Raw genomic sequence first — 14,943 nt, 5'->3', positions numbered from 1 at the left:
GTGCCGCGCCCTCAGCAGCGCCCCCTCTGCGCGCCCGCCCGCAGCCGCCCCGTGCGCAGGGCCGCGGCGCAGTCCCGGGAGGCGTCCTGCCGTCCTCCCGCCCAGCGGCGCTGGGGCTCCACCGCGAGCGTGGGGCGGCGCCGAGGAGTGGCCAAAGCCCCCTGCCCGGGAACAGGTGTACCCCGAGGCGCGCGCTCTGAGGGAAGGTGGCCGCCCGGGAGGCGGGCTCGGGGCGCCGCCGGGAGCTTGTCATCGACGACCGGTAGAGGTTCTGGGCCGAGCTGTGGGCCAGCATAGGGTGGAGCCACACCCGGGGGTGTCGGAGCGGGAAGAGCCCGCGAGATCATCCACGTGGGGAACCCTCGGGCTGGGATAGGAAGGGATAAATGATACCGAAACCTTGGAACCTCTCCATCGGCAGTCGTCAGTGAGTCCCGTTTGAACCCCGAGTTTGAGTACGGGTTTAAACCCCGGCTACGCACTCGCCAGCTGTTGACCTTGATCAAGAAACTTAACCTGTCTTTCCCCTTCCCTACCAAACGGAGGTCACCCGCGTCAATGTGACTGTGGGATTCACGGAGTTAATGGACACGAAGTGCTTGCCCAGTACTCCTCAGTCCACTGCTATCACCTGCAATTCCCATTTTTTAATTGGAACTGAGACTCGGAGGAATACGATGATGGAAGAGACTAGAAGGCCTATTTATTTCCATTCCAGGTCGCGTTCCTGGAAGCCAGCTTACCACCAGCCAGCGTGCACAACTGGCTTCCCCACAGTCGCCCACCATAGTGGGCCCAACACCTTGTGCCTAGTCTGCCCTGGCTGCTTGACTGTGTTAGGGGGCGGCCTCAGAAAGCACCCCCTGGGACAGAGCCTGGATTCCTCTGCTACTGGGAAATGGAAGGTAAGTGTGGTTCAGACAGAGAACAGCTCAGGCAACCAAGGGAAGCACCTGTACTTGGTGACCTTATAACAACCGCAGCGTGTGGAAGAGGCTCATTTTAGAGAGGAGAGAAGAGAGTGGCAAAGAGACTTAGAGCCTGGGCCACTCAACTTTTCAAAAGCCAGCTCTCCCTATTCCCTCCATCCACTGCTTCTTGGAGGACTTCTCAAACTCTGAGGTCATCGTGATAAAGCCTTGGCCCAAACTGTAACATATCCAGAGCTTCCCCAAGTGATGTCCTTACCTGGACATCACTGTCTTCCACAATGACTCCTTTACCAGCTGCTTAGCCTCCTTCCTCCTCCCTGACACCAAATATCTCCTCCGAGACCCCTTCTCTCCTCCCAGCCAGTCTCCTAGGCCAGCCCAGCCCCTCCATCACCACCCAAACCTTGCGGAATCAGTCTTGCCTTCTCTCTTATACCGTGAACCCCTTTAGCTACCCTGGTTCCTCCCCCCTGCAGTCTAGACACATGTTCATGTATGAATCAGTTTAGAAAGTGCTCCCTCGGTGACAGGCTACGACCTGAGACCTTCTGCTACTACAGTGCTTGTACCTGGACACACCTCTCCTCCAGCAACAAAATATAGGGAAACTGTATGGGACTAAAAATAACTGTGACCATGAGCAGTTGGAGCAAATTCTGGACCCAAAAGATACAAAGACTGAAAAGCCCAACTGTCACTTTTGAAGAGCCTGGACCAAAAACGGTGTCAGGAGCAAAATAGGATACTGTGCGTGCCCCTTTCACATACACCACCTAAGGGGTGGGCAAAACACCCAAGCCAGCCCTCTGGCCCAAACCATGCACACACAGCTACCCTCACCCATAGAAGAAAAAAGCTCAGCCCCCACCTCAGGGATCAAGAAGGGGAACCTGTTGTTTGTTTTCACTCCTCCTAGCTGCAGAGAGGTCCCAATGAATGTTTGGCCTCTTTTTGGCATGTTGTTAGTCGCTCAGTCATGTCTGACTCTTTGCAACCCCGTGGACTAGCATGTCAGGCTCCTCTGTCCATGAAATTCTCCAGGCAAGAATACTGGAGGGTCTGGCCTCTAGTCAATTTCTATTGAATAGGCAAGGCGAAGAACCCTGGTCAGTAAAACCTGGACCTGTGTGGCATCTTCATTCGCCATCTTCTCTCTTTCCTTTCCCATCTGTGCTGCGTCTGAATGACTGTGTCTGTGCTAGTAGACCCCAAATGATTGTTCCTAGCACTGACATCTCCCCACAGCACTGCCCTCTGGCCTTCCACAGGCACCTCATGCTCAGCATAGCCAAACTGGAATTCCCCATCTGCCTCAAGTCCACTCCAGCCTTATCTCATCCAGTGGTGCCACCATTCACCTGGTCATCCAGAATCCTGGGAATCTGCATCTGCTCTGGCCAATCCCAAATATCTATACTTACTGCAGTCCTCCTAATGTTACTTTCCAAATATCTCTCAAGTCTGTTTGCACCTCCCTATCCATGCCATTGCTGTAGCATTGCAGGTCTCTACCATCATCCAGGTTCTAGCCTCCTGCCTCATCTCCCTCCTCTGTCCTCACCTGCTCTGAAAGACCGCCCTCCCACCCTCTTTGCTTTCTTCATAGTACTTTATTTATGCCATCCAAAACCATCTTGTTTACACATCTGCCTCCTGTTCTGTGTCCCTCTCTCCATTACGATGTAAGCACCCTGTGGTCAGGAACGTTATCTACTTTCTTTACTATTCTGTTCCCATCACTTGGACTAATAGCTGTCTAGAGCTGGTGCTCAAGAGGTATTTGTTCACAGAATGAACATTCTGGAACATCATTTTCTGACAGAACTATAACACAAGCCACAAACGTGAACCTTATGTGTAGTTTTAAATTTTCTCGTAGCCACATTAGAAAAGTAAAAGACAGAGGTGAAATTAGTTCTAACAGTATATTTTATCTAACATGATATGTCCAAAAGATTATTGTTTAAATGGTCATCAATGTAAAAAATATCAATGGGAAATTTTACAGTCCTTTTTTTTTTAAAAGAAGAACTTAAAATTTTATTTATTTATTTTTGGCTGCGTTGGATCTTTGTCTGCCTGTGGGCTTTCTCTAGTTACAGTACACGGGCTTCTCATTGCAGTGGCTTCTCTTGTTGCAGAGCACCGGCTCTAGAGCTTGGGATCTGTAGTTGTGCTGCATAGGTTTAGTCGCCCTGCCACACGTGGGATCTTCTCAGACCAGAGATTGAACCGAACTTTGTGCCCCCTGCATTGGCAGGGGCATTCTTAGCCACTGGAGCACCACTACATTCTTTTTTTTAATATTAAGTCTTTGAAATTGTGTATGTATTTTATACTTAGAATACATCTCATTTCAGGCTAGTCACATTTCAAGTGTTCAATAGCCACATGTGGCCAGTGTTTCTGTATTGAACTTCATAGCTCTAGACTTGTTCCTCCTGTCAGATCAAGCTGACTTCAGTTATGCTCTCTGTTTCTTTAAGAATAGATATGAAAATTAAGTCCCTAATAAACTTATTCAAGCATCTTCAGAGAGTCTACCGTGTTTCCAGCATTATTGTAAGAAATGGTCACACAAAGATGATTATAATTACATCTTGCCCAAGAAGACCATAGTCTAGTGTGAGAAAAGCACATGTAAACAAGTAGCATGCAAAAGATTCATGTACAAATTGCTGTAGGCATCACCAGTCTCTCTAGAGGAGTTAAGAAGAGCTTCAGGGAGGAGGTGAGGCTTTAGACCAGCCTTGCTAAACAAGTAGAAGCTGGCCAATCTGACGAGGAATAATGGGGTTTTCCAGGAAAGGGAAATAACACACGTTAAAGGCAGAAATGTATGAGAGACCATGTCACTCGTTGAGCTTCAAGCTGTTTGCTCTGGTGGGAAGTACTCGTGCATGAGATGGGGCTGGTAGGAAGTGAAGATGGAGAGCTGATCAGAGGCTCAGTCTTAGAAGACCTTAAGGGCAGGGAGCATGTAAGATTTATGACTGGGTCCTGAATGCTGCAACTAAACATCTCAAAAATGTGCAGCTCAGACCCAGCACAGAGATATGGCAGAAACCAATGCAATATTGTAAAGCAATTATCCTCCAATTAAAAATAAAGTAAAAAAAAAAATTAAAGACCCAGCACCACCAAATAAATAAATATTAAAAAAAAAAAAAGATTTGAGTAGGAGGAGAGGCTGACTTCATCAGAGTAACTCTTACTTTTTTTTAACCTGGGGCCAAGATAGTGAAAGTGCGGAGTCCTAACCACTGGACATCCTGGAAATCTCCCAGAGTAACATCTTTAAAGCTCTCCCTGGCAGCTGATGTGGAACAAGGTTTAGAAAGAGAAGTAGGAGGCAGGAAGTCCACGTAAGAGGCTTATTCTAGCAAGAGATGCTGAAGATTTGAACCAAAGTGTTGGCAACGAGAGGGAAGAACGAAGAGTAGCACCTGCTCGCCACAGCTAGACAAAGCCAGAGAGCAGCAACAAAGACCCAGTGCAGTCAAAAGTAAATAAATAAAAATTTAAAATTAAACAATATTTAAAAATTAAGCAGTTATCATACAAATAAATAAAATATTGTTTTCATGCAGATGTCTTTTTAAACAACTTGTTTATTTCTTCATTTTTAAATTTTTGGCTGCACCCTGTGGCATGTGGGATCTTGGTTCCCAGACCAAGGATGGGGCCCACACTCTCTGCATAGGAAGGTGGAATCTTAACCACTGGACCACCACGAAGTAGCCCTTCTCTTGAAAAACGGTTGGATATGACTTAAAAGACATTCAAAGAATAAAGTTGTTTAGTTTTTGGTATTCAGTTTGTTTGTTTGTTTTTTAGGACCATCCATCTTGCAAGCCATGAAGGCTGATATTGTAGAGCCGTGAAATTGGACTCCAAGCTTTCTGCAAGCAAAAATAGACACACTAAGGTCTGTCCTCTGCCCATTCCCTGATGAGAAAGACAGTTTTGTGCGTGTTGATTCAAAATAATTGACTAATCAGGAATGACACTGAAGAGCCCCTGACAGTGCCTGCTTCTGCCATGGAGGAAAGTGAGAGCAGCTTATTAGAGAACTTGGCCATGTGAGGAGAAACTAGGGAGAAGGCTGCTGGCCAGGGACTGAGGGAGCAAAGAATCAGCCCTGTGTCCATGCTTTAGCTCCCATCCCAGCGCCTCTTCCTCTTGTTCAGTTTTCCACTTTTTTCCTTACTTTCTTCCTTTTCTGTTCTTATTGATGTATATTTGATTTAAATACAACATTGTGTTACTTTCAGGTGTACAGCATAGGGATTCAATACTTTTTGCAGATTATATGCCATTATAGGTTATTACAAGATGCTGGGTATAATTCACTGTGCTATATAGTATATCCTTGTTGCTTATCTATTTTATATAGTAGTTTTATCTATTAATACCATACCTCTAATTTGTCCCTCTCATTCTTCCTCTTCCCTTTTCTTCCATTTTTTATCCTTCTTTTTTTCATTTTTTATCCTTCTGATAAAAGTTATGATTGTGATCTTTGGAAAGCCTGAACACTCTAGATGAACGTGCAAGGGGCAATCAAACAGATTGCTCTGTGGGTTATATAGAGACAGAATAAAATGACCCGAGAGTCCACTCAAACAAACATTAAAATGATCCTCAACACTGAGTTGGGATGGGCTTCCTAGGTGGTTCAGTGTTAAAGAATCCACCTGCCAATGCAGGAGACATGGGTTTGATCCCTGAATTAGGAAGATATCCTGAAGAGGAAACGGCAACCCATTCCAGTATTCTTGCCTCGGAAATCCCATGAACAGAGGAGCCTGGCAGGCTACAGTCCATGGGGTCGCAAAGAGTTGGACATGGCTTAGTGACTAAACAGCAACAGCAACAACAAGCCCTTAAGTCACCTTAAACCTTGGGTTTGTCTTCAGCCTTAAGTGAGTGCTCTTATGATTTCTTTAATATCTTATAGTGATTAACATTGATTATTTTTAAATTTTTAAATTTATTATTTATTTGACTGCATGGGTATTAGCTGCAGCATGGAAACTCTTAGTTGCATGTGGGATCTAGTTCCCCAACCAGGGATTAAACCCCCTGACCTCTGCATGGGGAGTGCAGAGTCTTAGCCACTGTACCACCAGAGAAGTCCCTCCGTGGATATTTTGGGTCCCTAACAGGCATAGAGCAGGTGCAATAAGTACTAACTGAAGGGAGAGGTGAAGTTAGTATGTAAAATGTTTGTCCAAAAGTCTCCTGCTAGAGACTGTACCATTGCCCTGAGTTTCCTAGCAACCAAAGCAAAGAAGAAAACCTTATAACATTCACAGTGTCCATAAGGTAAAAACAGATCACTTGTTCCAAAGAACTCTCTCATGGCTCCTCTTAAAGGAAAGCGTGTTATATAGTATGCCCTCAGCAGCATTCCTACAATAAATATAGAATCTAATTCCACACAGTTGTCTCTCAGTATATCTTTAGTGCAGGTGGCTGGCATACTGCCAAGAGCCACTCACTGCAAAGGAGCCAAAAATCATTCCTTGCAGACAAGCAACTCTCAGAAGGCTTGACTTGGTTCAGTGATACATTTTACAGTATGTGGGGGCAGGAGTGGAAATACCTTCCTGGCAAGCACACTGTCCCTTCCAGTTTAAGCCCAGAGCAGATATCACCAGTGATCACTGAAACTCTTGTGAAGACATCACCAACAGGCTTCTTCTTTCCTGCCAAATGAAATCAGTCTGCCAGCTCTGATCAAACGGTATTCATGACTATCCTTCAGACAATGTTCTGTGAGTATTAATTCCATGTAATAACATTTTCACACAAATGAGTTAATGGAAAGTTTGAAATTATAGTGACTGGCGAGAGAGGAAGCATTCTAAGTGGATTAGTAAGGACAGAGCATTATGGTTTGACAGGCAAACACATGGAAGGTAGTTTGACATTTTTTCATGAGAAAGATGAGCATGGGACAATCAAACCCAAGATTGCTGCCTTGTTCAGACTGGTTCCCAGGTATAACAGAAGACCTCACATGTCAGGGTGTAGGTCAGAAAGAGCTAAATGGAAAGAAGATTGAGGGACTTCCTTGACATTTACTTTTCCTCTCAAGATACCTTGCCATCCTCTGACTAAAGAATTAACATAAAAATAGTTAACATAGGGATTTTTCTGGTGATTCAGTGACTACAGCTGTGTGCTTCCATTGCAGAGGGTATGAGTTCAATCCCTGGTTAGGGACCTAAGATCCCTCATGCCAAATTGCATGATGAAAAAAACCATTTTTTCTATTTTCAAGACAACTGTAGGCAAAATGTGGAAAACAGAGTTACAAAATAAAATGTAAATATTATAAACACATACCCTGTAAGGATCATAACTGCAAAAATTAAGGGGTATTGACAGAGAAGAAAGTGTTTCAAATTCTTTTTTTCTTTTTTTAATATAAATTTATTTTAATTGGAAGTTAATTACTTTACAATATTGTATTGGTTCATGTTGATTCAGGTATACATGTGTTTCCCATTCTGAACCCCCCTCCCTCCTCCCTCCCCGTACCATCCCTCTGGGTTGTCCCAGTGCACCAGCCCCAAGCATCCAGTATCATGCATCGAACCTGGACTGGCGATTCGTTTCATATATGATATTATACATGTTTCAGTGCCATTTGCCCAAATCATCCCACCCTCGCCTCTCCCACAGAGTTCAAAAGACTGTTCTATGCATCTGTGTCTCTTTTGCTGTCTCGCATACAAGGTTATCATTACCAGCTTTCTAAATTCCATATATATGTGTTAGTATACTGTATTGGTGTTTTTCTTTCTGGCTTACTTCACTCTGTATAATAGGCTCCAGTTTCATCCACCTCATTAGAACTGATTCAAATGTATTCTTTTTAATGCCTGAGTAATACTCCATTGTGTATATGTACCACAGCTTTCTTATCCATTCGTCTGCTGATGGACATCTAGGTTGCTTCCATGTCCTGGCTATTATAAACAGTGCTGCGATGAATAGCCAAAGCAATCTTGAGAAAGAAGAATGGAACTGGAGGAATCAACCTGCCTGACTTCAGGCTCTACTACAAAGCCACAGTCATCAAGACAGTATGGTATTGGCACAAAGACAGAAATATAGATCAATTGAACAAAATAGAAAGCCCAGAGATAAATCCACACAACTATGGACACCTTATCTTTGACAAAAGAGGCAAGAATACACAATGGATTAAAGATAATCTCTTTAACAAATGGTGCTGGGAAAACTGGTCAACCACTTGTAAAAGAATGAAACTAGAACACTTTCTAACACCATACAAAAAAATAAACTCAAAATGGATTAAAGATCTAAATGTAATGCCAGAAACTATAAAACTCCTAGAGGAGAACATAGGCAAAACACTCTCCAACATAAATCACAGCAGGATCCTCTATGACCCACCTCCCAGAATATTGGAAATAAAAGCAAAAATAAACAAATGGGACTTAGTTAAACTTAAAAGCTTCTGCACAACAAAGGAAACTATAAGCAAGGTGAAAAGACAGCCTTCAGAATGGGAGAAAATAATAGGAAATGACGCAACTGACAAACAATCTCAAAAATATACAAGCAACTCCTGCAGCTCAATTCCAGAAAAATAAACGACCGAATCAAAAAATGGGCCAAAGAACTAAAGAAACATTTCTCCAAAGAAGACATATAGATGGCTAATAAACACATGAAAAGATGCTCAACATCACTCATTATCAGAGAAATGCAAATGAAAACCACAATGAGGTACCATTTCACACCAGTCAGAATGACTGCGATCCAAAAGTCTACAAGCAGTAAATGCTGGAAAGGGTGTGGAGAAAAGGGAACCCTCTTACACTGTTGGTGGGAATGCAAACTAGTACAGCCACTATGGAAAACAGTGTGGAGATTCCTTAAACAACTGGAAATAGAACTGCCTTATGACCCAGCAATCCCACTGCTGGGCATACACACCGAGGAAACCAGAATTGAAAGAGACGCGTGTACCTCAAATTCTTTTTTTCAAAGAAAATTGAAATTGAAATCCCCTCCTCAGTCCCATTCCTCTCCCTTCGTCTCTAGAAGCAATCACTACCTTGAAACTGGGGGCATACCCAGCCCACATTTATATACATTTATATACATATAAACAAAATATGGGACTTCCCTGGTCACTCAGCTGTAACGAATTTGCCTGCCAATGCAGGAGACAAGCCCCTGGTCTGGGAAGATACCCTGGAAAAGGAAATGGCAACCACTCTAATATTCTTGCCTGGAAATCCCCATGGATGGAGGAGCCTGGAAGACTATAGTCCACAGGGATGCAAAAAGAGTTGGACACGACTTAGCAACTAGACAACAACAACAAGAAACAATATGTAGTTATTTCATAAAATATACATAAATTATAATATCCTCATATATTTTTTCACTTAACATGGACTTTTTGAAATCCACTGATTTCTGTACACTTATTCATTCATTTTCACTGCTAGAGCATTCTACCATATGACCATACTACGATTTATTTTTCATTCCTCTACTAATAGATCTCAGAGTTGGTTTTAACTTTTCGCTTCTATAAACAGTTGTAGTGAACATCCTATAATTCTCTCCTGTGCACATGACAACAGTTTCTCCAGGTGACAATGTCTAAACACGGAATAGCAGGCAAGTTGTGCACGTTGTTGGAGCTTTACATTTGTTCAGTCCAGGCGAGCTTCCTGCAAGCTTCTTCACTCACCTGATGAGCTTTAAAAGCAAAGAATCCTTCCCAAGAGTCAGTTAGCTTGGCTTAATCAAGAAGTTCTCAAAAGGTGTCTCCAGTCTACCCTCTGAGAACCACGGTCCTAATCCATGGCTGGAGACAGATATAATCTTCAAGCCTATATCACACATCAGGAAAAGATGCAGTTGATCCTAAGAAGAATCAGATGGGGAGGGTTAATAATTTCCCCCAGAATATGCTGGTAGCAGAAATTCAGATTTCAGACAATGACTTCAGGCTAGTTTTCAGATTCAGATTCAGCCTGATTCAGATTTCAGGCTACAGTTTTACAAGGGAGAGTTCCTCCCCTACTCTGAGCTCAGAACATGACATATGGTCTTTGTTTTTAGCTCCTTGTGCAGTGGGACAATTTTTTTTTTTTTTGCTAGTTTGCTCTTTCATCACCAGTGTGTGTCTCCTTGCAAGGTCCCAACCCTCTGCAAATGTCAGTTTCAATGTTCTGCATCCAGCGAACTCAAAGCCAGGTCTCCTAGCTTAATGTAGACATAAAAACCAAGTTTCCAACTTATTGAAACAACAGCCTCCCTAGAGCTGTGGGCACTGCATTGCTCACAAATTCCAGGCACCAGTCTTTAGCTTTAGCCTCTGGGAATTTCACTTAACTTTATTGCAGTCTAGGCTATGTATTTAAGTGATCTTGTTACCTTGTACCCAGCATTTAGTTATTTGAAGCGGTAGAGATTTCAGATTATCTAGTCCAGGTTTTCAGGACTTTAACGTGAAAAAATGAAGCTCTAAGTGAGAGGTGAAAATAAAAGGGCATTTTCAGAAATGCACAGTCTCAAAAAATCTACCTCCCTTGAGCCTTTTCTCAGGAAGCTACTGGAGGACATGCTCCACCAAAACAAGGCAGTATACAATGTAGAAGGTGATGTGGGATTTGGGAAACAGGACCTCCAATCCGTGAACACGACTGAAAGATCCCCCAGGAGAATAAGGGGACAGCTTTTCAGGAGCCAGTCTGGAGAACAAGAAATCCAGATTAGGGCAAGAGAGAGGCAACCGCAGGAGAACTGTCTCTAGAAAAAAAATGTAATTGCTAGGTTACCTAGTTTGAAGGTATCAAGATATGAAAAATTCCAGAAACCCTGAGGCTAAATAGTGAGAGGAAATAGGAAACTAAGCAAATGGTCTCATCTTCTATAGTAGAAAGTTAATAGATAACATCCTGAAAAAAATCAAGAAATGCAATGTAAACATGTTATTTAGAAATATGGGCCCAAAGCAGGCATTACAAGACACTTCTTTCCGGGACAGAATTCAGGGATGGGGAAAAGTAGAACAAAGGATTCTAGTTTTCCTTTCAGCCATAGAAATCTACTTTTATTAAATAGATGTATGCTGCTGCTGCTGCTGCTGCTAAGTCACTTCAGTCGTGTCCGACTCCGTGTGACCCCATAGATGGCAGCCCACCAGGCTTCCCCGTCCCCTGGATTCTCCAGGCAAGAACACTGGAGTGGGTTGCCATTTCCTTCTCCAATGCATGAAAGTGAAAAGTGAAAGTGAAGACGCTCAGTTGTGTCCCACTCTTAGCGATCCCATGGACTGTAGCCTACCAGGCTCCTCCGTCCATGGGATTTTCCAGGCAAGAGTACTGGAGTGGGGTGCCATTGCCTTCTCCAATAGATGTATAACTTAGGTAAAAATAAATAAGTAAATAAAATAAGGATGATGGCATAATACACAACATTCGTATCATTTTTGAGTTTCGCAGCAAGATCCAAGGCAGATGTCTTTGCATAAGTATTCAAACAATTAGTTTTTCTTAATCCTTTGATGTACAAACCACTGTCTTTGAAGCACTTATCACATTTTAATCCCTATTGCTTATCTTCTTCATTTGTGAACTGGTTTTATACTCAAATTTTCATTTCTGAATAAGCCATTCTCCAACATCAGGTTAACTAACCTCAAGTTGAAATCCTACAATTCCACAATCCTGAAGAGACCGACAGACTAATCCAAAAATGTCATTTACTCCATTGCAGAGGTGAACTGTGGCTGATCCAGTGGGGACTGATTTCGTAACTGACTGGTTTGTTAGTGAACACGTTGGAGGGGTGTTGACTTCTACTACTTTACATAAACTCCAATTATGGGATCTTTTTTTTTCAACTTTTTTTTTCATTTTTTTCTTTTTAAAATATGAAAGTATGATAACATTTATAGGAAACTTGGATAATACAGAACAAAGATACATATAGTTCTACCGATCTAAGTTGCCTCAGTTGTGTCTGACTCTTTGCAACCCCGTGGACTATAGCCTGCCAGGCTCCTTTGTCCATGGGATTCTCCAGACAAGAATACTGGAGTGGGTTGACATGCCCTCCTCCAGGGGATCTTCCTGACCCAGAGAGAGAACCTGCTTCTCTTAACATCTCCTGCATTGGCAAGTGGGTTCTTTACCACAAGTGACACCTGGGAAGCTCACACATATTTCCACTATATATTACAATTATTTTTTTAAGTAGGTAAATTAAGATTTTTAGCTGGAGTTTCAATATAAAACTCTCAAAAATTAATAGAATGAATAGAAAGATAGAAGGATATGTAGTAGACCTAAAAAGCTCTATGAACCAATAAAACAAGGTGCAAAAATTTCATGGTCTAACGATATTGAAATCATACATAGTCTGTTCTCTTATCATGGTGGAATTATATTAGAAATCAATATCACAAGATATTTGAAAATAGCTCACATATTTTGAAGTGCAGTGTGACATTTACCAAGAGAGATCTTTTGGCCCTGTCACGAGGCATGCAGGATCTTAGTTTCCCAGTCAAACTGGTGTGGTGGCAGCATGGTATCTTAACCCCTGGACCACCAGGGGAGTCCCAAACTGTGGGGTCCTGACTAATAAATATTCAGACAGTAAGAATTTTGTTTATGGTAAAACTGACTGTCTTTCCCAACTGCCACACTCACTCCTCACTCGATGGTTCCCCACCTGCTAGATGTCTGGTGCAGAAGGGAAATGGCATAAAGGCAGGAAGCAGAAAGGAGAAGTGGAAGGAGATGCAGAATGAGGACTCAGTACACGATATACTTTATAACCAGCCTCTGGGTGCTGGAGTGCTCACTGATTCCCTATCTAAACAATCACATTTAAAACATTCATTCACTACACGTTTATTTATTGAGTGTGCCACAATATGCCACATGCTCAACCAGGCACTGTGGTTATAAAAAAGGAAAGTGTGAAAAAGTGACCAACCCCTTCACAATCTGCAGAGGACTCAGATCTATAAAAACAAAAATGACAGGTGTACTTGAGAAGGACAATAATCATACAGATTAAAGGTACGCGGGGAGGGAATGATTTTTTAAAATATGTATTTATTCGGCTGGACTGAGTCTTAGCTGAAGTATGCAGGATCTTTAGCTGTGGCTTTTGAATTCTTAGTTGCAGCATGTGGGAGCTAGTTCCCCGACCAGAGATGGAACCTGTGCCCCCTTACATTCAAAGAGTGAAATCTTAGCCGCTGCACCACCAGGGAAGTCCCAGGGAAGAGAATGATTAATTCAGCCCGCGCTTCTCAGCGCTGAGGACTAACCCAGAGAGGGCATTTCAGAAAGAAGTTATCTGCAACGTATGGAATGAAGTGTTAGTTGCTCAGTCGTGTCCAACTCTGTGCCCCCATGGACTGTACCCTGCCAGGCTCCTCTGATCATAGGATTTTCTAGGCAAGAATACTGGAGTGAGTAGCCATTCCTTTCTCCAGGGGATCTTCCCGACCCAGGGGTCAAATCCAGGTCTCCTCTTTAGCCGTCTGAGCCACCAGAATGAAATGGAAGTGGAAATGCTATAGCACAGTCTGGGAACTGCCAGCCAACACTAGGGTAGAGGAACTAGTGAAATTTTTTAAATGGAGAGGGGCACTTTTATGTTGACCATTATAGATTATTCTAGTAGGTGGGCTGACTTTGAGGTGAAAGGGAATGAAACAGGAGGCAAAAGGTTGAGAGGAGCAGTAATCCAAGCAAGAAGAATGAAGGCCTCTTCTACCAGGGCAGCTTCAGTGAGGGTGGAAAGGAGACGCTACTTAAGAATAGAATATACAGATCTTGGTCATTAACTGGATGTGAGAGGCATGATACAGAGAAGAACTTAGTAGTGGCAGCTTTCTGGGGAGAAGGAAAGGGAACCAAGAGGACAAAGATACACTGAAATTTATGGAAACCTATTGTGATCTTTCATTTTTATATTTCTTTATTTGGCTGCACCAGGTCTTCACTGCAACATGTGAACTTTTAGTTGGGATCTAGTTCTCTGACCAAGAAATGAGCCCTGGTCCCCTGCATTGGAAGCTCAGAGTCTTAGCCTCTGGACCACCAGGGAAGTTCCCAGACTGTGGTTTTTCTCAGAACTCTGAAGACAGAGCTTCCTTCCTTGTGCTTGTGGCTGCCCAAATAAAATCAACTTTTATAAACTAGTGAAGACTGAACACAATTGTGTTGCATAGTCTTTGTGATCTGTTGAAACCAGAGGCTGAAATCAGAGAGCAAGACATTCTTTCCATCTGAGTGTCAGGATCTCAGCTAGGTTTTTTTTTAAGGTAGCAGCAGTTTACCTCATAAGGAGCTGAAGGAGCTTCCAGGAAAGATGTCAACTCAGCTTGATGTGTTTGTGGAGCTCCAGGAAGATTGCTTGTAGGTGTTTGGATATCTATTAATAAAGCAAGTATCATGGGACTTACCTGGTGGTCCAGTGGTTAAGAATCCGCCTTCCAATGCTGGGGACACAAGTTCTATCCCTGGCTGGGGAATTAAGATCCCACATATTTCGGGTCAACTAGCCCACGTGCCACAACTAAAGAGCCCATGCACCACAAAGAAAACCCAGAGCAACCAAAATAAAATAAATACATAAATAAAAGTTAAAAAGTAAAAGCAAGTATTATGCTTATAAGAATGATCAGAGATGAAGATACAGATTTGGGAATCACCAGCCAGGGATGGGAGCCTGGTGGGCTGCCGTCTGTGGGGTCGCGAGAGTCAGACACGACTGACATGTCTTAGCAGTAGCAGCAGCATTAGCTGAAATCATGGGAATAGAAGAGATCACACAGAAAAACGTGGTAGAAGGGGAAAAAACAAGGGTGCCAAGGATGGAAGCCTGAGTAAACCAACGGTAAGGCTGGGAGGAACTTGTTGTGTAGGAAACGGAAAACGAAAAGTAAGAGACGTGGGACTTCCCAGGTGGTCCAGTGGTTAAGGCT

At 43.1% G+C, this 14,943-nt stretch overlaps 1 protein-coding gene and 1 long non-coding RNA gene across 3 annotated transcripts in view; one reads left to right on the top strand and one right to left on the bottom strand.

The window, feature by feature from the left end:
* Positions 1 to 2,487, bottom strand: part of TM6SF1 (transmembrane 6 superfamily member 1) — a 32,771-nt gene extending 30,284 nt beyond the window's left edge. Inside the window, exon 1 of one of the 2 annotated variants that reach the window (XM_040257453.1) lies at positions 1,801 to 2,487. Coding sequence is in view for 1 of the 2 variants with exons in the window: in XM_040257449.1 (XP_040113383.1) it covers positions 1,189 to 1,196 (8 nt within the window). In the remaining variant the exon portion in view is untranslated. Of the gene's footprint in view, positions 1 to 1,188; positions 1,206 to 1,800 lie in introns of those variants that run through there. The other variant, XM_040257449.1, reaches the window with a different exon arrangement.
* LOC120875567 lies at positions 38 to 14,485 on the top strand. The gene is made up of 3 exons (XR_005723989.1): positions 38 to 905; positions 4,770 to 4,860; positions 13,952 to 14,485. It is a non-coding gene; the product is annotated as an uncharacterized LOC120875567 (long non-coding RNA).
* The last annotated feature ends 458 nt before the right edge of the window (positions 14,486 to 14,943 follow it).

Source organism: Oryx dammah, unplaced genomic scaffold (genome assembly GCF_014754425.2).
Source record: "Oryx dammah isolate SB20612 unplaced genomic scaffold, SCBI_Odam_1.1 HiC_scaffold_16, whole genome shotgun sequence".
NCBI lineage: Eukaryota > Metazoa > Chordata > Mammalia > Artiodactyla > Bovidae > Oryx > Oryx dammah.
The sequence above is the reverse complement of the archived record's forward strand: the minus strand, read 5'-3'. Positions and strand labels throughout refer to the sequence as shown.